The following is a 26,622-nucleotide window of genomic DNA, read 5'->3' on the forward strand; positions in this document are numbered from 1 at the left end:
CGATGGCCACGTACACCCTGAGCTGAGGCTTCGGAGTGACTCTGTGTGGGGCCACGGGGTGGGGCTGGGGCGCTGGGGAAGCCTCTGCGCCAGGCAGAGCCATTCCACTCCCTTCCTGGTGGGCTCTGGTTTGCACAAAAGGTTCTGCTGCTACAAGAACATCTGGCGGCCGGCAGAAGGATGCGCTCTCTCACTCCCCAGATTACAGGGTGGCTCTGGAACCCGATGAGGCCAGTATGAGACCCAGACTCGTGCGGAAGCTGGAGCCCTGTGGCCCTGTCTCCCGTCGCATATTCCCTTTCACTTCGCAGTATCAGATTCTCCCCCATCTCCCACTCAGGCTCCTCTGTGCCTCCCTCCCTGGTCCCCCAGCATCTCCTCCATTGAACTTATTTCCGTGAACTTCTCATCCAAGGGTACAGCTCAAATGCCCCCCTCCGTCTCGACAGCACGTCGGAGGGATCTGTCTGTCTCCAGCATTTGTTGGGCTGAGAGCCCCCCTTGGACCCTTTTGAGGCTGCAGGGGTGGCACGGGGCCCAGCAGAGCGCGGTCAGGAGTGGGACGGAGGACAGCAGCCAGCCTGATTTCCTACACAGCTCAGACTAGAGAAGAAACCCACCACCATGCCTTTACAACGCTCAGTTTCCTAGCTGGGAAACAGAACCAGTCTTCCGGGAAGGGGTTTCACTGTCTAGCAGCCCAGATATTCTGGGGGCCAGGCCTGAGCCTGAGCCCTTAACCAGAGAGCAGGAAAGAAATGGAATTCCATCGTGCTCCGGATGTCAGTGCCAGCACTTCTACTTGCATTAACTTTATTTATTACACAAATAAGACATTTACAAAGCACAACATGAAAGGTATGTAACAAAACAGACATTGGTTTTACAAAAAAGTGCTTACAATTTTTTTCCGTGTGTGTGTTTTCCTCCTTTTGTTTTGTATTTAAATAAATAGTCTTGATGGCCTGTACGTTCCCAGGCTGTTCTAACAGCCTAGTGGAGACGTGTCTGAACCACAGCATGCTACGACCGTGTGATCCACGCAAGGAACAGACCCTGGGGGGAGGCTCAAGGCAGAGTGGGTACTGGGTGACCCTGGGCATGGCTCGGCTGGCCACTCACCACATCAAAGGAAAGATTAGAGCTCCCCAGTCACCAGGAACTGGGCCCAAGCTGCTCCGGTTAACATCAGCTCCAAGGGTAGGGCCAGGCACACTCTATTCACCGGGTGAGTTCTGAACCAAGCTGCACTGATCACATTCTGAGGGGTGTCTTTCCTTTGCCCTGAGTCAGCTGGAACTGTCTTTGAAAGGGAAAAGAAGCAAGTTCCCTTCTTGGGCTGCACCCGGGCCCAGCCCTCCTCCAGGTCCCAGAGTAAGAAGAGCATATCGTTTTTCACGTTAAGTGCCAACTTCAAGCATGTGGATTCCGAACCCTTATCCAGACTCGGCGAGATAGAGAGTGCTGCGATCGATTAGCGATGTCTGCCATGGGTGAAACCGGGGCAGCAGACACCTAGGTACCATGAACTTGCTTTCCCTGTCCTAGCGTCTCCTTCCAAAAGCAACGTATCAGGTTAATCAAAGCAGGAAGGAGGACTTGGGCTGAAACATACTTACTAGCAGCCTCTAGTGGGAAATGCATCAGGACACCCAAGTCATTCTAAAATTACAGGATTAGCCTGGGACAAACGGGGTCCCCTGAAAACATAAATCATGGTCTTGTGTAGCCCAAGCCCTTTTGTTTGGGGTGGAAGAGCTGCAGCGGGTCAGGGTGGATGTGAGCACAGCTGTGTCTGGCCTGTGTTCTCAGGAGTGAGTGGGACTGGCTCTGGGCAGGGTTGGTGGGGAAGCCCAGAAGTGCCAGCTAGAATCCTGGGGTGCTACCACCTAGGCAGCAGGCACCCTCTTTCTACTGAGCCAGGGGCTGAGCCAGGGCCTGCCCCGCCTGGTAGCACCCCAGAAGTACACTCACCTAGGCAGCAGGCACTCTCTTTCTACTCAGAGGTGGGTCCAGAGTGAAAGCTCTGCCCTTTCCCTGGGCTCTGTTCTCCAGCTCCCCCATGAGAGGTCCCCCCAAAGAAGACGTGGCCCAAGCACCCCCATCAGGAGTCAAGTAGCCAACAAGGGTCCCCAATTCTAACTTGTCCAAGCGTTCAGAAATGTCACCACACAGATCAAACACCACCTCTGCTATGTCTCCTGCACATATGCTGGATAACTAGGTGAAAGCAGGGTCCCCGACACACACCCCGAGTTTCCTCTGTCCTCTCCTTAAAATGGCTAGTACTTCTCCCAGTCCAGTGTGCCGCATCCTTCTCCTGGGCCTCCAAACCCATGGGGGTCCTTGCCCCGCCCTCTCCCCCCGGCCCCCGCTTTTCCCCCTGCCTCTTGGTCTGGGCAGGCCTCCATCTGTGCCCTGTTGGGCCTCTCAGGGTTGGTCAGTGTCTCTTCTCTCTCTGAATTAACTTGACATAACCAGACAGATGGAAATGATAAAATTAGAACATAGCTTTCCTTTGGGGACATCCCACAAACACTGTAGAGTTTTCCAAACAAAAGCAACAGAGTGGATAACATTGGGGGTTGTCCGCTATTCAGAATTCAGAGATGGTTCCAAGGAAGTAGTAAATAAAGGCCAATATGGGAGGAAAGAAAACCTGTAAATTGGAAGGCTGTTGGCGTCGTGCGATTCAATTCGGCCTTTTGCTATTGTAATCAGCTTAAGTTGAAGACGACTCCTGTCTAAATGGGAAACACAGGCTGTTGTTTTCACCCTGGCTCCAAATTTCAGGGAGCTCTGCCTTCAGGGAGGAGGGCTCCGCGGTGCTCCTGGCGGGTTCTGGTTCTCGGCAGGAGAGGGGAAGGCCAGGCCCAGGGGCCCAGCTCGTGGTGGGCAGGATGGCGGATGAGGGGTGGAGGCAGAGCGGGTGGATCCCTGGCAGCGGCTCAGACTCCGGATTTCAGCGGCTGAGGGGCAGCTGCCGGGCGCCCATGCTCAGATGCGGAAGTGCCGGCAGCGCTAGTACTGAAAAAGGATGACCTGCAAGAGGAGGGCGTGGGAGGGGGCTGAGCCAGGGCCTGCCCCACCTGGTAGCGCCCCAGAAGTCCTCGAAGGCATGGAGAAGGAGGCGGGCCCAGGGCCCACATCTAGGCTCAAATCCTGGCGCAGACACTTACTTGCTGCGGGGCCCTGGGCAACTCACTCCCCCTCTCTGAGCCTGTTTCCTCATCTATAAAATGGGGTGACAACACCTCTCTCTCAGAATGGGGAGGAGCTGGTGAAATCCAAGAGCAGCAGCAACTGTCTCCTGGGCACTGTACCCGGCACTGGGCACAGTGCACACCTGCATGATTTCACAGGAGCCTCACCTCAGCCCCACGAGGGTGTCCCACCACCATCTCCTCTTTACAGGGGAGGCCGCTGAGGCCGGGGAGGTGAAACTCAGTGAGCCCGCAATCACACAGCCAGGAAGAGATGGACCCAGCACTGCAACCCAGGCCTAGGCTCTAGAACAAGCTCTCTTCATTAGACCCACTGCCTCTTCCTCTCCAGGCCACCCTGACAGTTACCAGCGGTGCCTACCAAGCACCAGGCAACAGGCCAAGCCCTTCATGCAGCCAAGCACCTCGACAGGCAGGTGGCTCAGACACGCCAGGTGCCTGACACACAGTGGGTGTGTTCCCAGGTCTCAAAGAGAAAAGGTGGCTGAGCTGGGGTCCGGTCTGCCTGACTCCAGAGCCCACGTCACACGGCCTCGCCCACTCACCCCACCTTGGGCCGTGCTCCCCTCTGGTCTCTGGGATGTCTGCCTGACTTTGGACTCTTCCGAACAGAAGCTCTCTCAAGAGGGGTGACTCTGAAAGACGCTTCCCCTCCATAAGCCTCAGTCTCTCCATCTGATCGATAACGGCCGGGCCCTGATTTCTAAGAGCCTTCCAAGCTCTGAACCGTGGGATCTGGGCCCATGACCGGGAATAAATGTGGTCCTGGGGCTTCCCTGGTGGCGCAGTGGTTGAGAGTCTGCCTGCCGATGCAGGGGACTTGGGTTCGTGCCCCGGTCTGGGAGGATCCCACGTGCCACGGAGCGGCTGGGCCCGTGAGCCATGGCCGCTGAGCCTGCGCGTCCGGAGCCTGTGCTCCGCAATGGGAGAGGCCACAACAGTGAAAGGCCCGCGTACCAAAAAAAAAAAAAAAAAAAAAATGTGGTCCTGGAAGCTCACAGGCAGGTGTGACCAAATGATGATGTGGTGGAGGCGGAGGGTGCTACCCCAGATGCTCAGAGCACTGTTCTCCCGGCCAAGCCAGTGCTGGTCTTGATGAGTGGGTTCAGGGGGCTGCCCTAGGGGGCCCTGAGTCTCCTCCTCACTAGGCTGGCTCAGGCCCGGAGGGACTTGGGAGAAAGCCCATGCAGTTCTGCACTGACTGGTCATACACACAGCCCGCCAGGCTGGCAAGATGTGGACAGAAAAGGTCCCTGGCCGCTGGCAGGAAGGTCTGACAGTGAGAGGGCGGAAGGTCATGGACGAGGCGGAGACATTTTTCTGCAGAGCCGCTGGACACGAAGTTGGGGATATGGCCCAGCAAGAGAAAAACTCTGGCTCAGCAGCCAAACCCAGGGGCCAGAAAACTTCCATGGCCAAAGCTGCCAGACCCCAGACCGGCTCATCCTTCAGGCTGAACCAGACATAACCACAGGCTTAGCTGAGAAACCAGGAGACGAGGGCTCACCTCCAAGAGCTGAGCCCAGCCCTAATCTGTTGCAAGGCTCCCCTCTCCTCTCCAGATAATGCCCAGGCCCCTTGCTTGAAGGTGCAAGGCCTTCATTATGGGACCCCCTGTCAGCTCCCACCCCACCCAAGGCCTCAGCCGCACTAAACCCCCCACCATCCCTCAAATCCAGGTCCCTCCAAGCCTCCTTGCCTCGGCACGGGCTCCTCGTGTCCCCTGCTTCTTCCCGAGAGCTGGCCACTCCCTCTTCTGAATCCTCGAAGGCCACGTGCATCCCTCACCGCAACTGCCCTGTCAAGCTGGGATGTGGCTGCCTGCCTCCTGCTCTAAGCCACCCACCCACTCCCTGAGGACAGGGACCACGCCAGCTCGCCTCTGCAGTCCCGGTGCCAGGTCTGACAGGACAAACTCTCCCACAGGACGGGGGCAGCTCCGAGGCAGGCAGTCCTAGGATGGAGGCCAGCTTGTACCCACGCTCACTGTGTGACCCTGGGCAAGCTGCTGCTCTGACTGAGACCCAGTTTCTGCAGTTATGAAATGGCATCAACCATAGTCATCCTCCTAGGGAGACAGTGAAGGGCGAGGTCAGAGAGAGCGCTGTGTAAACTGTAAAGTGCGGCACAGAAGGAGGTCACTACTGAACCAGGCGGACTTCAGAGTCTGACAGACTTGCTGCATCCCCGGACAAACTGTGTCACCTCTCTGAGCCTCTGTTTCCTCATCTTTACCATGACGATGCCATCCTCATATCCACAGGGTGATTGGGTGGCATCAGACAACACGTGGAAAGTGCTTCAACCAAAAGCAGCCCTTCCTGTATGACTATCTTGGAGGGGACGTTCCTGGGGCGTGCTCACCCGCCACTGGGGTCTGCGGGATGTGGGGCTGAATATGTACTACCATTTACTTATAAACCTACTGGTCCTACTGGGCTGTCCGTACCTCCGCACCATCTACTTTCCCCACGGTACCCAGCACAGAGCCCAGCACAGAGCCTAGCACACAGCAGGTGTTTAATTAGGAGGCAGAGTAAGAGGGGCTGTCCTGGAGGAGTAGTCCCACGCCTGTCTGCCTGCCAAAATCACTGGGGTTGGGTATTACACCCGCAGATCCCGGGGTCCTGTCCCAGAACTCCCCACCAGCTCTCTAGGGGCGAGGCTGGGAAATCTGCATCTCTACAAGCTGCCCAAATGATGCTGAGGCACATGAAGACTGCACTCAGCTCGAAGGCCTGGCCCTGTCTCCCTGGCCCAGCACACCCAATGATTCCCGGGGCTCCCTGCCTCTCCAAGGACCGCTATAGTGATGCTTCTAAAAGAGGCCTCCAGGGCCCACCACGGTCCACATGCCTTCACCTGGCAGCCCAAGGCCCCCGCCTCTCACTCTTTTTCCTCCCAAGCCTGTGTGCCAGCAGCACTGAATTGCTCTGGGTTGCCTGAGAGCCGTGGCGGCTCATGCCTTCCCGGCTGAACTCTGAGGTTCAGACGTGCCTGCGTCCAGGAAGCCTTCCTGTGTCTCTCCCGAGCCGCGCCCCACCCCCCAGCTCCCTTGGCCTCTGCGTCGCAGTTTGATCACCCTTTGTTGTAACTGTTGGCCTCCTCGAGGGCAGGGACTATGCCTTCCTCATCTCTGTGCTCCTGGCAACTGACTCGGGGCTTGCGGGCACAGTCAGTACATAGTGAATGTCGGCTGAATGAGTGAACGAATCAAGGCACAAGTTCTCATTCAGGCTCTGTGACCTTGAGCCACCTGGGCCTCAATTTCCCCGTCTCTAAAATGAGAGGGTGTCTGAGAGCAGTGGCTTTCAAGGCTCGCTGGGAAGTGTCTGGGAGCTGAGCCGGAGGTGAGGGCCCTACTCACTCCGCAGTTTCACCCAGAGCAGCTCCACCCCCTTTCATCTGCATCTTGTGTTATGGAAAAGAGTAAACAAACGGGTTCCCGGGCTTAAAACAAAGCTTTCAAGCCACTGGACTGGGCGATGTCCAAGTACCGTTCTGGGTGTCCAGTCCTAATGCTTGAGACAACCAGAGATCGGGTTCCACCAAGGAGGCCTTACCAGTTGACCACGGTCACTGGCTGGCCTGCTGTCCCCGGGCCCCACCAGCTCGGGATATTCACTCCCAACAGACAGGAATACAAAGGAGGAAGTAGGAGAAACCCGTGAGATGGTGGGAGGCGGGGTGGTGTGTGATATATAAGCCCTCCTCAGGACCGCCAAGTTTGAGCAAAGTAACTAAATCCACAAATCTGAAAAAGAGAAGGCCAGCCATGGGCGGGCGCGCTGTGAGGAGGCTGGCCATGCGCGCTGAACACACTGGCGCCTGCTTGAGGGAGTACTACCTCGGGGGCACAGTGGGGGCCTGAGTGTCTGGGCAGAGGGTCTGCCACAAAGTGGCATGGTGCCTGCTCAGCGATGAGAATCCTGCCAGAAAGCCATTCCTGGCAAGGTGGCTCTGACCCACCCAACCCAACCCAGCTCCGTTTACCTTCTCACCCCGGTTGGAGAGTGGCCCATCCATATCGGCTTTGAGGTGGACGGGGGGCGCGGTGTAAGGCAGCCGGCAGTGCACCTGCCCGCACTGTACCTGACCTGTGGACGAGAGGATGCCTTGGAGCCCATCCCCCAGCCTCCATGCAGGATCCCACCAGCCCCAGGCTCGGTAGGCTGGAGCCCTGGGGCCAGTTTCACCTCTGCCACTTACCAGCTGTGTGGTCCCGGGCAAAATTTCAATAGGGTACCATTTTTCTACGTGAAATTCTTTATGAGCTATAAAGTGTTACATGATAACTGTCTAGCTCACTGATAAATAAACTCATAAATGAGTATGGACAGGCACCCCTATGTTCATAGCAGCACTATTCACAACAGCCAAGACATGGAAACTACCTAAATGTCCATCGACAGATGAATGGGTAAAGAAGATGTGGTACATATATACAATGGAATACTACTCAGCCATAAAAAAGAACGAAATGATGCCATTTGCAGCAACATGGATGCAACTAGAGATTATCATACTAAGTGAAGTGAGTCAGAAAGAGAAAGACAAACACCAGATGATACCACTTATATGTGGAATCTAAAATATCACACAAATGAACTTTTGTGCAACAGAAACACATTCATAGACATTGAGAACGGACTTGTGGTTGCCAAGGCGGGCTGGGTGGGAGAGAGGTGGAGTGGGAATCTGGGGTTAGCAGATGCAAACTATTATATATAGAATGGATAACAACAAGGTCCTACTGGATAGCACAGGGAATTGTATTCAACATTCTCTCACAAATCATAATGGAAAACAATATAAAAAAAAGAATGTGTGTATGTATATATACATATATACAGATATATATATAACTGAATCACTTTGCTGTACAGCAGAAATTAACACAACATTGTAAATCAACATTGAAATTAAAAAAGTAAAAAAAGAAAAAGAAACGAATATGTACAGAACACCTCCTACACGCAAGGCTGTACCCCATCCATTAGAATCCTCCCTTGGTGCACTGTACCTTCTTATCTCCCAAGAATCACCAAGGCTTTACCCCCACACCCTAGAGGACTCTGCACTCATATGTCACCTTCTTTATGATGCTCTCCCTGACCATCCATTTACAACTGCAACCCAACACCAACCCTACCCTCTCTGTCATCCTTCTCAGCTTTATTTTTCCTCTTTAGCACTTACCATCATCTGACTTACTGTATATTTTTATTTTTTATTTGATATTATCTGTCTTTGCCAGCTATAATGCAAGCTCCAATGAGGGGAGGAATTTTTGTCTGTTTTCTAGATTCTAGATCTTTGTGGATTTCCAGGATCTAGAATGAGGCATGGCATCTAATTTGTTGAATGGGTCTCTGTACAACATCTAAAATGGTGGTGGCGGGGGTGGGGGGGAGTCCATCCTTATGTCTGACCCAAATCTCTCATGCTTCAGCCTCTTTACCACTACAGTGGAGAAGTCTATGGCCTTGCTCTTCTCTGCACTTCACCCTCTTTGGTCAGAGGGGAAAGAGCTTTGTACAGAGACTTACAATTGATATGTAACTTAGGACAAGTCACTGTTCCTTTCTGAGCCCCAGTTCCCTCGTCTGTAGAATAAGGTGGTTGTATAAGATGGGGGATTCTTAACCTGGGGGGTTTTAGGGGTCCACAAACAGCCTGAGATTACATGGGAAACTGCGTGTGTGCATATTTCTGGAATCTGATTCCAAAGTTTTTTTATCATATTCCAAGTTCGAAGTCTCCGGGAAACTCAGGAACCTGTGAATTTAGTGAACGGCGAAGAAGAGTGCTAGGGTGACCTTCAGTCATGCAGCAAGAGGCAGCAGGTCCAAACACCCTTGATGCCTCCTGCCCTGAGCTGGGTTCACCTTAAGGGGAAAAGGAAAGGGTACCTCAGCCCCTTCTCTAGGTGTCCAAGACAGTTCTAGACTTGGCCGACAAACTGTGTGGGCAGAGTCCTGGCACAGCTCCCGAGGCCATGGCCCCACTCCCCACAGGGCCACCTAGATCCATTAGCAACTCCACAGCAAGTGCCGGCTGGTGGCCCAGACTCCTGGTACCTAGAGAGCCCCTGGTCCTTGGCTCCTTTAACAGATGAACTAGATCATCAATGGGCTCTCTGCAGCCTGAACATGTCATTGTTTCAAAAAGAAAGGGGGAAAAAAGTCCCTCCTACTAAGCAGATGGTTCAGAAATGGAACAGAACAAAGAGACACTGTTTCCAGCTGACAGCCTGGCGCGGTGAGCAGGGCTCTACACTCTCAGCGCCACCAACCAGAGCCACTGCCACCACCACAAGGGCAGCTAGTGCTCATCCAGCACTTACTAAATGCTGAGGACGCTAAGTCAATGATCTCGTTTGAGGCTTGCAACACTGCTTCGAGATACGTATTCTTTCCGTTTTTTAAAAGGGCTTGGATTCTTACTGTCCTCATTTTTTACAGATGAGGAAACTGGAATTCAAGGATGCTAAGAAGCTTACCCAATGTCACACAGCTAGTAAGTGACAGGGACGGGATCCGAAGCCCCACAGTCTGATGCTAGAGCCCACATTCAATCATTAAGGAACCTGGCTCCCACTAACTTACTGTTGGCCCTTGGTTTCCTCATCTGTACAATGGGATGGTGATGTTTAGAAACATGTGGTAGGACAGTGCCTGGCACATGGCAGGGACTCAGGGCACAGCTGTGCTCTCCCTGACCTCCCTTCTCTTTCCCTTGGAGCCAGAGAGGGAGGGTTTGAGTTTGTGGGTATGTTGTCATCACTGCTATATTTCTGGTCATGCCCAGCTTTGAGGAAACAATCAATAGAAACAACCTCAAAGGGAAAGAAAATCTGTGATAAGCACCTGCTCAACAGCAGATTCACTGAATGTCCATCCCCCAGAAATGCACAAGCCTACTCTCTCTCTTTCCCCCAGGTTCCTGCTCAAAGGTCACTCCACCACAACCTGCCACCCCCTCTCCACCACAGTGCTCAGTCCCCACTGACATGCCTGCCCTCCATCCTTTATTCATTTATTCTCTCTCCCCCCCTCCTGTCCTGCAGCGTGAGCCTTGGGAGCACACAGGCTTTGGTCTGTTGTGTTTTCAGTTGTATCCCAGAAGGCACAGAAGGCACTCAAAAAATATTAACTGAACACATGAGTGGATCCTCATAACCCTGTGAAGTAGGCATTATTAATGTCCCAGTTTACAGATGAGGAAACTGAGGTTCAAAGAGGTCAGGTGATTTGCCCACGGCCTCACAACCTTGGGTACTCCTGCCACCCTGGCTTTCTTCTGCAACCCCAAACGCACCCATGCCACGCTTTCTGCCTACATTCGGTTCCTCTGCTGCCTGCACCCCTATTTCCCCACTCCTTGTGTCTCACTAATTCCTACCTATCCTTCTGGTCTCAGCCCACTGATAGGCAACATCTCCAGACACTCCCAGCCAGCATCTTGACTACAGGAATCACCACAATTAACACCACACGCTCATCTATCTCGTATTGTTCCATGTCTCTCCCACCAGAACCCAGGCTCCCCAGGACAGGACTTTAGCCATCTTTTTCTCTCCCTAGTCCCCGGGGCCTGGCACCGAGTGGATGTTTGGAAAGTACCAATATTTTTTGAACGGCTTAATGGCTTGCCTCTACTAAGGGTCGAGTCCCTCTAAGGCAGAGCCGGGGCACTTAACTCCTCTCCACAACCACTAGGTCCGAGGGACTGCGGAACCCTCGTCTGCACGCACGAGGCTCCCCATGCCTCCGCCGCCCACGAGCGCTCATCTACACCCCCCTCTCCCACAGGCCGGGCGACCAGGCTGTGGCGGTCACTTACTCTCAATGTAGCCGTGCAGGGTGACCATGCGAGCCCTCTCGGGGCTGCTGAACGGGGAGTAGTGGATGTCGTCGGACAGGGCGGAGGGGAGGCGGGACGGCGGCGCCCCGGAGGGCGGCACGGGATGCTGTGGTGTGTGCTTTTTATGACGCGCCCGGCAGTTTTGAAACCACACCTGGAACGACAGCCTCAGCAGCCTCAGCCTCGCGGAAAAGAGTCGGACGCGCCGCCGGGGGACCCCAGGAGGGACTGCCTCGTCGCCAACTGAGGAAGGGCGGCCACGTGCGCCCCGAACCCGCGGCTCCGCAGCCCAGCTACGCGCTCGAGGGCCCACCCCCAAGGTCCCTAGGCCCCGCCCCAGACCCGAAGGCCCCGCCCACCCCCGGCCCCACCTGGATGACCCTTCGGCTGAGGCCCGTCATGTCCGCAAGCTTCTGCAGCGTCTGCGCGTCGGGGTTGTTGTCCTGCGCGAACTGCGCCTGCATAACCTGCCAGGCGCCGCGGGGCGGTGAGGCACGAGCCCGCCGAGGTCGCCAAGGCCCCGGCCCAATCAGAGGCTCCGGCCCGGAGGCCACGCCCCAGACAGCTACAGCCCCTCCCCGCCACCCGCGGGTCGGGCAGAGGGGCGGAGTCAGGAGGCCCGTTCAGCCCCGCCCACTCCGAGGCCCGGCCCACACCCGGCCACTCGCGGCCCGCCAAGGTACCTGCAACTGCTCGGCGGTGAAGGACGTCCGCGCGCGCTTGGCCGGCTTGGGCTGACTGTCCTGTTCCGAGGGCACTGCCCCCTCCAGCGTGAGGCCGTTCCCTGAGGGCGACAGAAGTGGCTGACCACGCGTCCCCATCTCTTCTAGTGGCAGCCTGGAAAGGACGGGGGTGGGGGGAGCTGGTCCCTGGAAGTGTCGGGAGCGGAGTGGGCTGGGAGGGGGGATCCCAGGGTCCTAGTCCCTGAGCTCAGTCTTTGGGGAAGGGGCTTCCACTTCTGAGCGTCTGCTCAGTACCAGACGCTTCTCTTTCGGTGTGCCCTTTATGTCTCACAGCCCTGAGCACGGGCGACATTATCCTCGTGTTACAGCGGAGGAAACTGAGGTTCAGAGAGAAGAAAATCCCAGCTCTGGACCTTTCGACTGGTATTCTGACAGCTGGCTGACTCTAGCGCCCCAAATTGGGCTCCCTCCTTGATAAACTGGGGAAACCAAGGGCTGGCGGAGATGGGAAGCAGGCAGGTTACAGAACTGTGATCCTAATTTTGTAAAAACGGATGGGAGCAAAAAAGGTTGGAAGGATATACACCAAAGTGTTAGCAGGAGGGAGTGCAATTATGAAGACTCTACTTTCAATGTTTCTGCAACTTTTGAAGTTTTTTCAACAATCACGTGTCTCATCACCTTATTTCTCTAAGGTTTAACTTTGTTAACTGGAGTATACGTTAGTTATTCTCTTTCCATTTACATTACTTTTATAATCACACTAGATGTATTCCCATTTTAGTTTTTAGAACCTCATTTTTTGCAATGCAAAGGTAATAACATGCTCCTTGCCAAAACCTCAGAAAATTCAGATAAGCACAAAGAAGAAAATAAAAATCTCCAGGAATTCCACCACTGTTCATAATTTTTTTAATTAGGAAAAACACTAAACAAACACTCCAACATACAGACATAGAACGAAATCTGGGAAGATAGACACTAGAATATGAGGGGTGGTGGCATTCGAAGTGGTCTTTATTTTCTTCTTTTTGCTTAACCATCTTTTCTTAATTTTCTATAATGGGCATGTGTGTGTTTAAGATTAAAAAGTGAACCAGTAGCCAAAACTGAGGGCTGGTCAGTAAAGGAGTCCTGAGACCATAAGCCTTCAGGTTCCCTGCGTGGTAGGAGTCTGGAGTCAGGCCTGACTGTGAGAGCTGGAGTGTAATTGGCAAGGTTGTGACTAGGGGTAGTCCCGGTTGGTCCAGGTATGGAAGGAGCCTGGAGTCACTCCTGAGCCATGGTGTGGGGGAACCTCTAACTCCTGGACTTCCATCCCAGCTCCACAACTGACTTGCCCAGTTACTTGCAGGTAACTTCAGAGCACCCCAGCTTCATTTGCTCCCCACCTAGACCCACTCAGCCCTGATCCTGGCTGGAGAAAGTGATGGATCTGCTGTGGCCATGGCCAAGAACACTCTGGGGACGTCTAGACTAGTTCCTCCTCAGAGGCACTGGGGACGGGGCAGACACTTTATGACTCAGCCCCCATGATCCCAGGAAGACCTGGACCCTGTCTCTGAGCCTGTCTTGGGAAATCACAGTATCAGAGCCAGAAGAGATTTAGGGGTCTTTCTAGTCCAATATCCATCTTGAAACTAGGGAGACTGAGGCCCAGAGAGAAAAGGAAACTTTGTATGTCAGCACAACACGCCAGAAGCAAACCTGAAGTTTGGGTCTCCGGACTCAAAGGCCTCTCTCCTTACAGTCCAGGATGAAAACCCCACCCCCAAATCTCTGGCCTGTAGCTGCTGCGGTGGGAGTTGGGAGAAGAGGGTCACTTCATCTCTCGCAGACGGGCCCAAGCCTTGTTCCAGGAAACTGGAGGGGATGAGCCTCCGGTCCAACCAGAGCTGTCCAAAGGTGGAGTAGGCTGCCCCACTATGAGAATCATCTCTAGGGTTCACTGAGCGCCTCTCGGCTTCACAGCACATCGGCTCATCTAGCTTTGAGGTGTCCTACCATCAGCCCCATTTTACAGATTAGGAAACATAATTTGCAAGGACCGGCTGTGACTTCCAACTTTCAAACAAATGGTGGAGCCAGAAGCGGCCAGATCCGTGTGCAGCCCCACCCCCATGCTGCCTGCAGGTGATAAAGGGGGCAACTGGCTCTAGCGAAGTGTGGGCAGTCCCTGGGGTGCTGGGGGTGGTGGTCAGAGAAGGCTGGGGAGCCGAGGGGCAGCCAGTTTCGGGGCGGGGCGGGGCGGGTTGGGTACCGTTCTCGGCGGCCCTCTTGAGATTCTCAATCATGGTGTCGTAGTGGATGCGGCAGAGCACCTTCTCCTCGACCAGGCCAAACTCCTCGCCCGTGGACAGCTGGCGCTTGCACGAGAAGCAAGCGAAGCAGGCCAGGTGGTAGGCATTGCCGCGTGCCCGCCGGACCCAGTCGCTGGCGTAGATCTGTCGGCCGCACCTTGCGCACTTGGTCCCAAATCGGCTGAAGGACACGGGGTGGGGGTGGGGGGCGAAGGGGAGGGGGTGGCGAGGCTCAGACAGACCATCCAAATCCTAGTGGCCCGGCCGTGCCCAGGTTCCTGAGGGCCTTCACGCGTGCATTTCCCTTTGCCTGGATTCACCACCCCCTGCAGCCAAGTCCCACCTAGAAGGCAAGCTGGTAGGTGGTTTTTATTTTCTTCCTGGTGCTTTTCTGAGTTTTCCAAATTTTCTTCAATGATCACTTAACATTTGTATATAGTATTAACCTGCTCATTAAAATATAAGTGTTAGGGAAAATTTAATAGTAGTAATAATATAGGCAGATTTATGAGCACTTAACCACTTGCCCAGCAAGATTCTAAGTGTTTTATGCTGATCGTCCCAAGTAATCTTCATTTTGCAGATGAGGGAAATGGGGACCAGAGAGGTAAAGTAACTTGCACAAGGTCACACAGCTTGCAAGGAGAGAACTCCTAGCCAGTATGACTCCAGAGATGAATAAACTGTAACCCAGCTGTAGAGAAGCTCAGAGTTTCTTGGAAGCATAGACAGATATGCCCTTACTAGCTTTGTGACCCTGGGCACATTGTTTAACCTCTCTGAGTTCTCATTTTCCTTGCCCTGAGCTGAACTAGGTGACAACAGCAGCTACGGCTATTTGTTTAGTGCTTTGTAGTCTATTACGTAACCAGCTAGTCCCAGACTCTGGAGTCCTGTGTCATTCTAACAAGACAAAAAAGCCCAGATCAAATGCCCCACTCTCCCTTAAGCCTTCCTTGATTCTGCTTCTTCCCCTTCTCCCTCCCCCTTTGTGGTGGGGCTATTTGGGTGTGGCTGCCTCCACCACCAGACTGGGAGCCCCTCCAGGAAGCAGCAGTCTGATTTGCCCTGTCCCAGAAGTCAGCCCAAGGCCTGTCCCCAGGGCACCAGGGAAAATTTGTTCTTGAAGTGAATGACTCACTCTGTGACCCTGTCTGGACCCTCTGAGCCTCAGTTTCCTCTGGTGCACACTGTTTCAGGGAACGGTGCTTTCACCCATCCAGCCTCTCAAGCTCATAAACCTAAATCATACGCTCCTCCCTCTCCTCAATCCCCCATCCAGCCAATCATCAGGCACTGTTGGTTCCCTTTCCTAAGTATCTCTGGGACCCACCGCCTCCTCGCCACTGCCACCACTGCCCTCCTAAACCAGGCTCCCACCATGCGCCCCTTGCTGCCAGTCTCCACACCCATCCTCCAAGTAGTGGCTACAGGGAAGTTTCCAGCATGCGCACTTTACCCTGTCCGCTGCCCTGCTTAAAATCCTCTGGTGGCTCCACTCTACCCTCAGGATCTGGTCCAAGATCCTTGGGAGTTTACAAAGCTCAACAGACCACGTCCTCTCTGGCTCCTCTCCTCCCTAACCTTCCTCAAGATCCCTCACCCTACACTCAAGCATGAGCCCCAGTCAGCTACAGTGGAAGGTTGGTTCCAGGTCTTATGGCCCCCTCTGAAGCACTTTCCCACCCCAGGCCTTCGCACAGGCTGTTCCCTCTTCCCACCCTCCCCCCACACCCCCAGTCCCACAGCTCCCAGCACCACCTTCTCAGCAATGATCACACCGGTTTGTAAATGTCAGGTTTCTTGGCTCTCCCTTCCACCCCTGGCATTCCTGGGAAAGGAGCTAGAAGATTTGCCTCTGTGTCCCCAGAGGCACATTTCCACCCAAAAGAGCACTCGGAAATGCGTTTGAGTGCGTGGAGGAACCAGCCCAGCAAATGCGCCCTGGTTACAGCCTCGCCTGCCTTGGCAGATGCAAGCAACTGCCGGTTGAATAAACGGTCTCGGGTTGAACTGAGTGCAGCAGAGCGGAGGCCTCTGCCAGCCCCGGCTCTAGACGTACCCCCAGTGCCATGCCGCTCTGTCAGACAAGGAGCCCTAGGAGACCCTGTCGGCGGGCGGCGCGGTTCGCTCAGGCAGCGCTGCGCACCTTTGCGGGTTCGGTCAATTGCCTCCCAGACAGAAGTGGTTCCCGACCCCGGAAATTCGGCTTCCCCGGCACAGCCCGCCGTCTCCGTTCCCAATCTCTCAGTAAAAAGGAGAGGAAACCGCTTTGCCCACCGGAGCCTCCTCCCGCCGAGGGGCCGACCCCAAATTCCGAGGTCCGGCTCAGGATTGGGAGAACTTCCGGGCCTCTGAAGGGAGGAAGAAGGGCCAACCGAGTGCAGAACCCTCGCTGCGCTCCAGCGTCCTGGGGCGCAACTCTTTCTTTGCATCCCCCTCGCCGCAACCACGTGAAATGGGGACTCTGGCACCCAATTTGCACACGTGGAATCGGAGGTTCAAGGTGGACAAGTGACTTCGCCAAGACCACACGGAATGTGGGGCAGGGGTTGAGGTCCCCTCCGAAGTGCAAAAAGAACCCCTAGAACCTGCGAAAGCAGCCGGACGGGAGATACGTAGAGTTGAATCCCGGTGTATGAACAGGAAAGGGGCCTGGTCTGACCAAGTCGCAATCCCCACTCCGGGCCTTGGGACCTGGAAACTCCCGCGCGCAAGGCATAGGAACCCTCAGGCTCCGGTAAGCTGGGAGTGCGTTCCCAGGGAGTTGAAAGGGCCGGGAGGCGAAGGTCCGGGCCCTCAGAGGCCGGCAGGAGCCGTTGCGTCTCCAGCCTGTCGTGTTCCGGGATCAGTGCGCTGAGCCAGAGTGTAACATCTCGGATCCTGGCGCTTGGCTCTGCGGGATGCCTCGTTCTCGGCCAAGACGCATCCAAGACTCCCCGCGCATCCCTGATCTTCCCGCTCCACGAGCCCCGACGCCCGGGCGCGTTCTGCGCCTACGTTGGCGGCTCACAGTGCCCTCATCCCCTTGCTCTGAGGCGGAAGCCGCTAGCGACCTGTCAGCAACTTTCTCACCCTCCGCGTGTCACCCTAAATGCCAGGAGCTGTCCCCAGCTCTAGGAGCTCCGTGCGCTCGCCGTGTCTCCGCCCAGTCAACGAAATCATCCTCCCGCTGGATCCTTGGATGAAGTTGGGGGGTCGTTTTGCAGTTTTCGGGCCGCTCCTGAAGCGTGTCCCCCACCCGGGGAAGGGGTCAGTGGCACAAACAAGGGGCACGAGGAGGCTTACAGATCCAGGCTCTGACAAACCGACAGACTCCTTCCCAGGCGGGCTGCGAGGCCCGAGCCGCCGGATTCCGGAAGCAGCGAAATCGGCGGCGGAGACAACGAAACTTCAAGAAAGGGGTGTTCGGAAGCTGCGAAGGGAGCGCCAAAGCGATTAGGGGGCGCGGCCATCGCCCGCCACCCCCAGCCTTGTGCGCGCCCCTCCCTGGGTCCCCGCGCGCGCCACGGGGCAAAGGCTCAAAGCACAGAGGCGCTTTGAGGATGGAGAGATGTTGGACGGAGGCTGCGCATCCTGGTAACTGCTGAAAGGAGCGGAGTGGGCCACGCGCACCGCCTTGCCCTCTCTCCCCGGAGCAGGGAACGGAGACATCTGGGTGCTAGTGGCTCCGCAGAGGGAGGTGTGCGCCATTGACCAAGTCAGGCTCGCTCCCCCGGCCTACCTCTCCTGGATACCGAGTAAGAGCTCGGAAGTCATTGGTTGGGTGAATGAGCCTCAACGAAAGAGCCCATCGGAATTTCACTGCGACCCCTGCCCATTACTAAACTACCCCTTTTCTGCATGAGGAAACCGAAGCTCAGAGTGGGAAGGGCAATGTTAATTAAGAAGCTAGTGAGCCAAGGCGGTGCCACTCAAACCAGGCGTCCCTTGTTTTGCGTTCAGGACGCTCGCTTGAGGGCCTTAGAGCGAGGCTATGAAGCAAACTGGGGGGATCAGAGGTGGAGTCCTTCCTATTCCTTCTGCTCCTCCCCTTCCCGGCAAACCATTCGTAGAAGCAGCCAGAAACAACAGAACCAGCAACTAAGAGGTTAAAACGGCCCACTCCTCGGAGGTCCCAGCGCAAGGCCCCTCCCCGAACGCCTCTCTCAGCTCCCCCAACATCTGTCCCCCAACAGCTGGCGGCCGCTGGGCTGCTCTCTGCCGCGGTGGGGGGCGGCTTCCCAGCTCTGAACCTCCCGGGGTACCCTAGCTCCGGGGGAGGGGGTGGGGTTCTCCTGCTGGAGTCCGAGGTCTGAGCTTGGGTTCGGGGCAGAAGGAGGGAAAGAAGGCTGCGGGCTTGCCCTAAGTGTCTCGCGCCAAGCTGGGGACAGCAGTAGGTAGGGCCCCTCCCAGGCCCAGCCCGGGGCACTCTCTGAACCCCACCCGCATAAACACAAGGAGAAGCGGTTAACCCGTTACTCCCCACTCCCGTGGTCAGGAGGCAAGAGGGCTAGAGACCCTGGTGACCCGATCCTGGCAAAGTTGCTCCAGTCACTGGGACTCTGAGGTCACTTCACTCCAGCCCTAGTACTCCCAGGGCCCACCCATGGAGAGTCACACAGCACAGCAGGTGCTCCCTGTGGGAGCCCTAGGGCCACGGGGGGTGGGGTGGGGGTGGGGTGGGGGGAGGTGGCCTTTGCCATTGCATGGGCCCCACCTTGCACAGGGGGGCTGCTGACATGTCTCGGCTATAGAAGAAGAGTATTGAGTATCTAGACACAGGGATGGTGAGTCAGGCAGCCCCGGGGCTTATCCCAGTTCTGCCGCTTATTAGCTGTGTGACCTCACCACTCAGGGCCTCAGTTTCCCCTCCTATAATGTAGGGATTATGATAGTAGCCTACTCACAGGGGGAATCTGAGGAGTCAATGACATAAAACAATGAGATGTAAAGGGTTAACACAGTTCCTGGCTTAGAGAAGAGCTCCATAAAGTCTCCTGACAGCGTCCTCGTCCCTGTCTGGTCCCTTCTTCCACTCTCTCGCTGGTGGGACCCGGGGCACAGCACTTTCCACTCTCTCAGGACATCATCTCCCCCACTCTACAATAGGCAAGACGCTTCAGGAGGCCAGGAGCTTGAAGGGCACTGCAGACCAGTCCATGCCTGCCTTTGGGGGGCAGCGGCCACAGGTTGGTGGGCAGGAGGCAGCTGTCTGGGGTTTTGATTGCTGAGGGCAGTGGAGACATGAATGCCCCAGAAAGGAACGCTATTTTCCCCCCAGGACTTTTTTTTTTCTTTCACTTCTTGGAAGAAAATAAAAAACAGTCTTAAACCAAAAAAAGTGAAGAAATTAAAAGCAATACACATTTTCTTGGTGGTAGTTTTTTTTTTTTTTTCCTGCTAGGACTCAGGGGGTTAGGGGAGGTGGGAATCTGGTTGAAGCCACAAAGGCTGGTGAGGTCTCTCTTTGGATGGCAAATGGAGAAACTGAGGCAGAGAGGTCCAGCGACCTCACTGAGGACACACAGCCAGTGGAAAACCAATCCCTTCCAACAATGCAAAGCCAGGAGCAGCATTGGACCCCTGGACCACCTCCCCACCCAGGCTCTGCAGTCTCCTGCCCCGATGAGCTTGGAGTGCCTTCCTAACTTCTAGCTTCCTGAGTCCCCAACGCTGCCAGCTCTGCCAAAGGAGATGGAAGAGGGGTCTACAGGCCAGTGTCAAGGAGGGGCAAGATAGGGGATAGAACTGAGAGGAAACTTTTCCCTGGGGAATAAGACCAGAGCCAGAGGACCTCGGAAGCTACCAGTGCCCCCTCCAGGGGGTCTTGGCCACTTCCTCCCTCCCTGCATCCTGTCCAGAGATCTTGGCCTCTCTTTGGGGTGAGCGCTCCAGTCCACTTCCCATCAGACTCTCGACCTTGGGCTTCAGGAAACAGAGGGCTAGAGGATCTGAGCGCTCAGCCCTTCCCTGAGCCCCAGCTCTAGAGGGGGCTCTGTCTCCCGTGCTCCCATTCCTGCTCTCTCCAGGAGGGGCTCCTTCACAGCAGCCGCCCAGAGCCTGGGCTGCCACGCCGGGCACTCAGTAGTCCCTGCCTGGCACTCCGCCTGCTTTTTTCTCTCCCTTTCTGTGGGTTTTATTATTTTTGTTACAGGTGGGGCTGCCAGGGATGAGTTATGCCTGCAGGGAGACCTGGCTGGGGGAGAAATGATCAGAAGAGCCACAATTCTCCTCTCATCCCAAGGAATGTGAGCTTTTATTCGCTCCATTTTCTTAACCAAAAATCTGTTTTAGTTTTGCTTTGGGGGCTCTTGTCACTGCTGGAAAAGGATTAGCGTTCAGAACCTGCAGCCCAGAAATGGCCCATCCCCATCCTTGCTCCCCAGACTCCCTGAGGAAATGCCATTAGGGGATTATGTCTGGAATCCTGTCACCAATGGTGACAGTGGTGACATCCATAGCACCTACACTTTAGGGAGCCTCTACTGAGCCTTCCTCCCTTCACTGGCCTCCTTGGCAGCTCAGAGAGATAACCCTGGTAGGAGGACACTGAGGACAGAAAGATGCAGGGATTTGCCCAAGGTCACACAGTGATCAGGGCTGGCCTGGTGGAGCCTGGTCTCTGTGTCTCCACAACAGCTGGACATCCCATTCCCCACCCCACCGCAGTGGGAAGGGGGACTCCACAGCCAGTGAGGTGCTGAACAGTGAGATCAGGATCTGAGTTTTGACTAAGCCTTGAAGGTCTAGGAAAGCATGTCAACCACGGGGGCTTGGTCCAGCCTGGGCATGAGCCGGGGCTGGAGCTGCAGCAAAGACATGTGGCTCACAGGGTGGCAGGTCTGTCCCCACAAGGAGAGCAAGGAGAGGGGGCCAGGCCTGCCTTACTCTACGGGAAGAGGTCTGCTGGGTTTCCCAGGCCTCAGCTGTGTCCCTGGATAGCTGATGAACCCAAGGAGCCCTGAAAGAGTAGCTGGCTTGTTTTTCTTTCTTTTTTTTTTTTTTACCAACTGGAGTCAGGCCTAGAGCAGGGCACTGGCTACACAGGGACCCCAACCTCCCTCTCCTGCCCTGGCCAGCTAAGTGTCAGATGGGACAGTGGAGGGGAGACATCACGCTCTGATTACACACCACACAATGATAAGCCCGCTCTCACATACACACACACCACAGCCCACATCCACACCCACAAATCCACATTCACCTCACACCGTTGAGCCCCCAATGCCTGGGTTAAGGCCGTAAGCAGAAATGCCCCCTCAGAGGAGGGCTGTGTGGCGGGATGGGGAATGAAGGGATTTCAGAACCCTCACCTGCTCACCTCCAGATCCCAGTCCAGATGTGAACTTGTCCTGACCACCTTGCACAACACATACACACACACACACACACGCGCGCGCACACACACACGGTCCCGACATTCACACAGCCACACACTCTCTACACTCACACATAAACTAAAAGACAAATGCTTGTTGTAAAGGAACACCTACGCTGTCCGCATACCCCTCACCCTGCTCAGTGACACATTCCCCCAGCACCACTGCACAGATCCGGACAAGACAGACACACAAGCATCCTTGAGTCCCATGAGTCCCAGGCCACCTGGCAGAGCCGCCCCTCCCCATGCACACCCCAGCTGCACTGCCGCTCACAGCCATGCACCAGGAAGAGTCCATTTTTCGAACCAGGCTTCCTAAGGTTTCCTTAGAGTACCCCAGCCCCCAATGCTGCTAGCTTCTTCCTAGATTCAAGGTCCTCTCTTTCCAAGTTCCCAGAGACTCAATGCCGGGGAAGGGGGCGGCACTGCCTTCTACTGCATCCCCTGACTCAGGGGATCTTTCTGGGGCTGGGGTCTTCCCAGGAAGACTGAAGCCATGACCTCTTCCGAGGCAAGGATGGGAAGGATGTTGGCGGACTGGGGAAGGGGGTGGTGGTGGTTATAGGGGAGTAGCTTTCTCCACTTCCTGAGAAAGCCCTTGGGAACAGGCGTGCGGCCCAGGAACCAATCTCACTCTGCTCTCTTTGGACTCTGTAGGCCTGCTGGACGGGCTTCAGGCCTGCTTCACGCTTCCCGCCGGGATCGAGCCGGCAGCCGCTGCTCCTCTGACCTCGCAGTGACCTCGACCCCGTGACCGGGTCAGGCCCGAGCTGCGCGGTGAGAAGCCAGGCGCAAGTGACGGAGAAGTGGCGGGAGGACTAGCCGGGCTGCTGTTGAGAGCTGAGCGGCGGGGACGCGGCACCGCGGCACAGAGAGCGCAGCCCAGGGTGATCCTACTCGGGGCCCTGGCTACGGCGCCCGACTCCCCCTTCCTGTCCCGGCGGCCCAAAGTCAGAGCCTAGACCCCAGAGAGGCTGAAGCCGGGGCCCGAAACGACGACGGAGCTGGGACTGGAACAGGCACCTGGGATGCAGGCAGAACCCAGACTCGAAACACTATACTCGAGCGATGCCGGGGTCTGAGTTGAGGCGGAGCCGGAGACCGAGGTCGGGAGTTAGATCGATGAGCTTGAATATGGGTTCGGATCCGAGACCGATGCGAGGCTAGTGCTTGGGGCCGGACCAGACTCGAATCCAGCCTCGAACCCGGCCGGGGTAAAAGCCGAGACCAGAGCCAGGGCAAGAGTCTGGAGCCCAGCTCAGGGTCCTGCCCGGGAGAGACGCCGGCTTGGCTGGAGTAGGAGTAGGGTTGGAACCCAGAGCCGGAGCGCACCGGAGATGCAGCCAGGTCGGCTGGGAAACGAGCGGATCGGGGCAAGACGGGGACATCAGAGCTCGACCAACGCGCTGGAAGTCGGAACTTGAGCCTGAGACTCGGGCAGGATCCGAGACCGAGCCAGAGACGCGACCAAACCCGAGTGGGTCACAGCAACCGGAGGCGATCAGCGGCCCGAACCTGTGCTGGCACCCGCGCTCGGCCTGGAGCTCCTGGTTCGTGGCGCTGAGAGCCGGTGGGCTGGGCCCTCGCGGCGCACCAGAGCATTCGGGACACGGGGGCTCCGGAGCCAGAGACAGCGCGTCGCAAAGGCGGCCTCCGCGCGCCGGTGGCCTGCCTGCGGCGACATTGCTGGCCCAGCGGCCGCAGCCTACCTGAAGTAGTCCATCTTGCAGAAGATTTCCTTGTTCTTGATGTAGCAGCTGTTCTGCTGCCTCAGCGACGTGCGACACACGGAGCACTCGAGGCACCGCACGTGCCAGATGAGGTTGTTGACCTGGGGAGGGGGTGGAGATGGGGGGCGGCTCAGCGCGGGCCTCTTTTCACGCCCGGCCCCAGCTTCCCCGGCCCCATTTGCAGACAGATACGCCAGAGCTCTGAAGGTACATGGGACTTCCCCACTTTTCCTCTGTAACACAGACTCAGGGAGGTAGAAATCAACTCTGCCCATTTTTCAGACAGGAACCCGGGAACGCAGAGAGACGCTACGATTTGCCCGAAGCCACGCAGTCAGGCAGGGACGAGCCAGGTTTCGAATTTAGTGGACCTGGCGCCGGCATCGTTTCCCTGCAGTCCTCTGGGTTGCAACCCACACCCCGCCAACACACGCAACACTCCGCCCCTGTCTCACCTTGAGCAGATATCGGTCCAGGATCTCGAGGCCACAGCTGGAGCAGATGTTCTTGCCGGCAGACGGCACGGAGGAGGCAGCAGAGGGCGGTGAGCAGACAGATGGCGTGCTGGGCGTACAGGGAGAGGCCCGACCCTCGTCCTTGTCCAGAGGGCCTGCCAGGGCCTCAGCGTCCGACTGAGCCTGCAGTGGGGAAAGAGGGAGAGCCGCGCTCTGAGCTGAGGGCTAAGCCAGGTGCCCAGCGTTGCTGCTGCCTCGGAGACAAATCTGGGGCCTCAGCGAACCAACTAACAACGAAATGCCCCCGAAACGACAAGCCACGGGCTACAGGACAGGAATGGAAGGGCCTACTGGAGAGGACAGGACGGCTCCAACTTTTAGCACGCGCTTCCTAGGTGCCAGGAGCGGTCAAAGCTCCCATTCCCGGCCAGAAAACCGAGGCTCAGAGAGGGGCGGCGCCCTCCGGCAGTCCCCCAGCGCACGGGCAGCTGTTCGGGGCCGGAAAGCCGGGTCAGCTCCCCAGGGCCCGGCCGCCGGGAGACCGGGGACCGAAAGCAGGGCCGAACGAACTCACCATGGCGGGCGGCGCGGTCCCTTCAAGGCAGCGGGTGGTCGCTTTGCAGCCGGACCCTGGCTGGGCCATCACCTGGGGGAGGGGGGAGGGAACGCAGGCGGCGGCGGCTGCAGAACTGGCTCCGCGCAGCCTGAGCCCAGCGCCTCCCCGCGCCTGTTATATAAACCGGCGCGGAACAATGAGTCCTAACTTTGTAGTGGGCATTTAAAGCCCTTCCCCACAAAAGCGGTGTCTCTCTAATGAAGCAATTTGAATTTGGATTGGATTTTTTCCCTCTCTCTCCCCCTCTCCCTGCACTTAACCCGTGGCTCTTGAAGTAATCGCTTAGTTCCCTTGCAATACAAGCCTCTGAGGGGGAAAAAAAACACGCGCACACATACAAACTACCTGCAATTAGAAATTGTCGTGAATGCCCAAGATAAGAGGTAGCCAGAGTGTCAATTCCAACTGTCAATCAGTGAGATCCATCAGGCCGCCCAAAGAATTGCAAATTTGATTTTTTAATGGTAGTAATTAAAAATCGAATTTTTTCTCCCTCCACCCACCCCCTTTCTCGCTCCCTTCTCCTCCTCTCGACACAAAATGCAAAAAGGAGAAAAGAGAGAAAGAAAGAAAAGAAAGAGATGGGGGGTGGGCGCTTGAGGAAAATAAAACCGGGAGCGTTGGGAGCAGCAGCCCGTCCACCCCGCGCGCGCGGCGAAATCGGTGCGGCGATACCGACTCGGATTCAGGCGCCTTTCGCGGGCCAGTCGGAGGGAAACCCAGAGCAAAACAGGGGCTAGATCGGGGCCGAAACGGGACCAAAAAGAGAAAACGGAGACGTCCAAGAAGGGGAAAAAGCACCCTCCAGCCCCTCGGAGCGCCCGGGACCGGCCCCGCGCCGAGATTCTCAGCCTTGCGCCCGCACAACCCCCGGCGCATTGGCGCTATCAGCGCCTATTCAGACGGACAATACCCGCCTCGCCTCCTCTTGATTCGCCTGTGTCTTTGCTAAATCGCTTTTTGAGAAATTCCTTCAACATTTGCATAATGTGTTCCCGCTTTCCGCGACCCCCCCTCGCGCTCCTGCATGCTCACACACTCACATACACACACTCCCAAGCGCACCCCAGCACCCTTCCGCTCTGCGGCCGCCCGCCACCCGGCCCGGCCCGGCTGGGTCTCGGCCCCTGTCCCACCCCGGCCCGGACGACTCACCCACTCGCTCTCTCGCTCGCTCACCTGGTCGGTGGCGGGGCCGCCCTCGGCCGGCAGCCGGCAGCCCTCGGGCAGCGCCGGGGCGGCGTTCTCATGCTTCCAGTACATGGGCCGGGGAGCGGCGGGCTCAGCGGACGCGCAGCGCGGAGAGCCGCGCCAAGGGGGGCCACGGCCGCAGCGGGAGCAAAGGCTGAAGCAGGAGCTGGAGGAGAGCGGAGGCGCCGGCCCCGCCGCCCCGGGCCCGGTCCCAGCCGCAGCCCCCGCCCCCGCCCCGAGCCCCGTCCGGTGCGCAGCCCTGGCCTCCCTGGCTGCCTCCGCCGCGGTCTCGGAAGAAGGTCCCGACAAACTTGGAGAGGCCCCCGCCCCCTCCTTCTTCTCCTCCTCTCCCTCCTCCTCTCCCTCCTCCTCTCCCTCCTCCTCTCCCTCCTCCTCTCCCTCCTCCTCGTCCTCTTCCCCCTCCAGCTGCGGCGGCGGCTGCCCTGCCGCTGGAGCCCCGCTCGGTTCAAGATGAGTCATGCGTGACCAATCCCCTCCCCGCCAAGGGAGAGCGAGACACAGCGAGGCAGCGACCCAGAGACACACACAGACATATAGACATACAGAAACTCAGAGCTGCTGATGGAGAGACTCAGAGACACGCTGACATACAAAGGCACCCTCAGGCACACACGCACCCAGCTCTCACCACCGCCCCTCCCTCAAGGGGCACCCACAGACCTCAGGCACAGCCCCACTTACTGGTACAAGAGGGATCCATGGTCACACCTTGGGCTGAGCTGGGTTTCATATAAAGTCACACATTATACTCCGTTGATGCAATCCATGCCTCTTACGTTTGTGTACATCTGATGCAAATGATGACCTGTTCGCATCATTTACAGGAGCACAAGACATCTACACATACTCACACACCTGCGCAGCTGTCTCTGCTCCATAACAACTAAAGAGCACACCAGTTCCTCAGGGCTTGGGCTACATCCCATCCTAAATGGGATTGGGCTGGGTTGGGGGGTTGCTCCCCTGAATTCTCCAGGGAAGGATTGCCTGGGACACCCCCTTCTTTGCAGAGTTTGCTGAGCTATCCAGTCTAATGTCATCTCACCTTCTCTAGGGTTCTACTGATAGTAAGAGAGGTGGGGAAAGCAAGGAGGCCCAGGCATTTATATAGGAGACACAGCCCCCAAAGACTCAGACACAAAAGCCTCAAACTCAAAGACAAGGCCTTACACA

General features: G+C 56.5%; 1 protein-coding gene across 3 annotated transcripts; it reads right to left on the reverse strand.

Moving 5' to 3' along the window:
• Nucleotides 1–2,390: 2,390 nt before the first annotated feature.
• LHX6 (LIM homeobox 6) lies at nucleotides 2,391–25,594 on the reverse strand. Of its 3 annotated transcripts, XM_089913703.1 has the most exons (10): nucleotides 25,417–25,594; nucleotides 24,196–24,348; nucleotides 23,622–23,804; nucleotides 23,146–23,267; nucleotides 14,034–14,254; nucleotides 11,774–11,874; nucleotides 11,462–11,557; nucleotides 11,070–11,244; nucleotides 7,218–7,321; nucleotides 2,391–3,042 (listed from the first exon to the last, which is right to left on the reverse strand). In XM_089913703.1, exons 1-10 carry the CDS (start codon nucleotides 25,498–25,500, stop codon nucleotides 3,022–3,024), a joined length of 1,260 nt encoding a protein of 419 aa, XP_089769829.1. In that variant the 5' UTR covers nucleotides 25,501–25,594; the 3' UTR covers nucleotides 2,391–3,021. The 3 variants fall into 3 exon arrangements, with proteins under 3 accessions (XP_089769829.1, XP_022434519.1, XP_089769831.1); XM_022578811.2 differs by lacking the exon at nucleotides 7,218–7,321 and having other exon boundaries at nucleotides 24,196–24,267; XM_089913705.1 differs by lacking the exons at nucleotides 7,218–7,321; nucleotides 25,417–25,594 and adding an exon at nucleotides 25,066–25,191 and having other exon boundaries at nucleotides 24,196–24,267.
• Between the last annotated feature and the right edge of the window lie 1,028 nt (nucleotides 25,595–26,622).

Source organism: Delphinapterus leucas, chromosome 6 (assembly GCF_059928025.1).
Source record: "Delphinapterus leucas isolate spDelLeu-1000000601 "Yukka" chromosome 6, BTC_Dleu_Yukka2, whole genome shotgun sequence".
Lineage (NCBI taxonomy): Eukaryota > Metazoa > Chordata > Mammalia > Artiodactyla > Monodontidae > Delphinapterus > Delphinapterus leucas.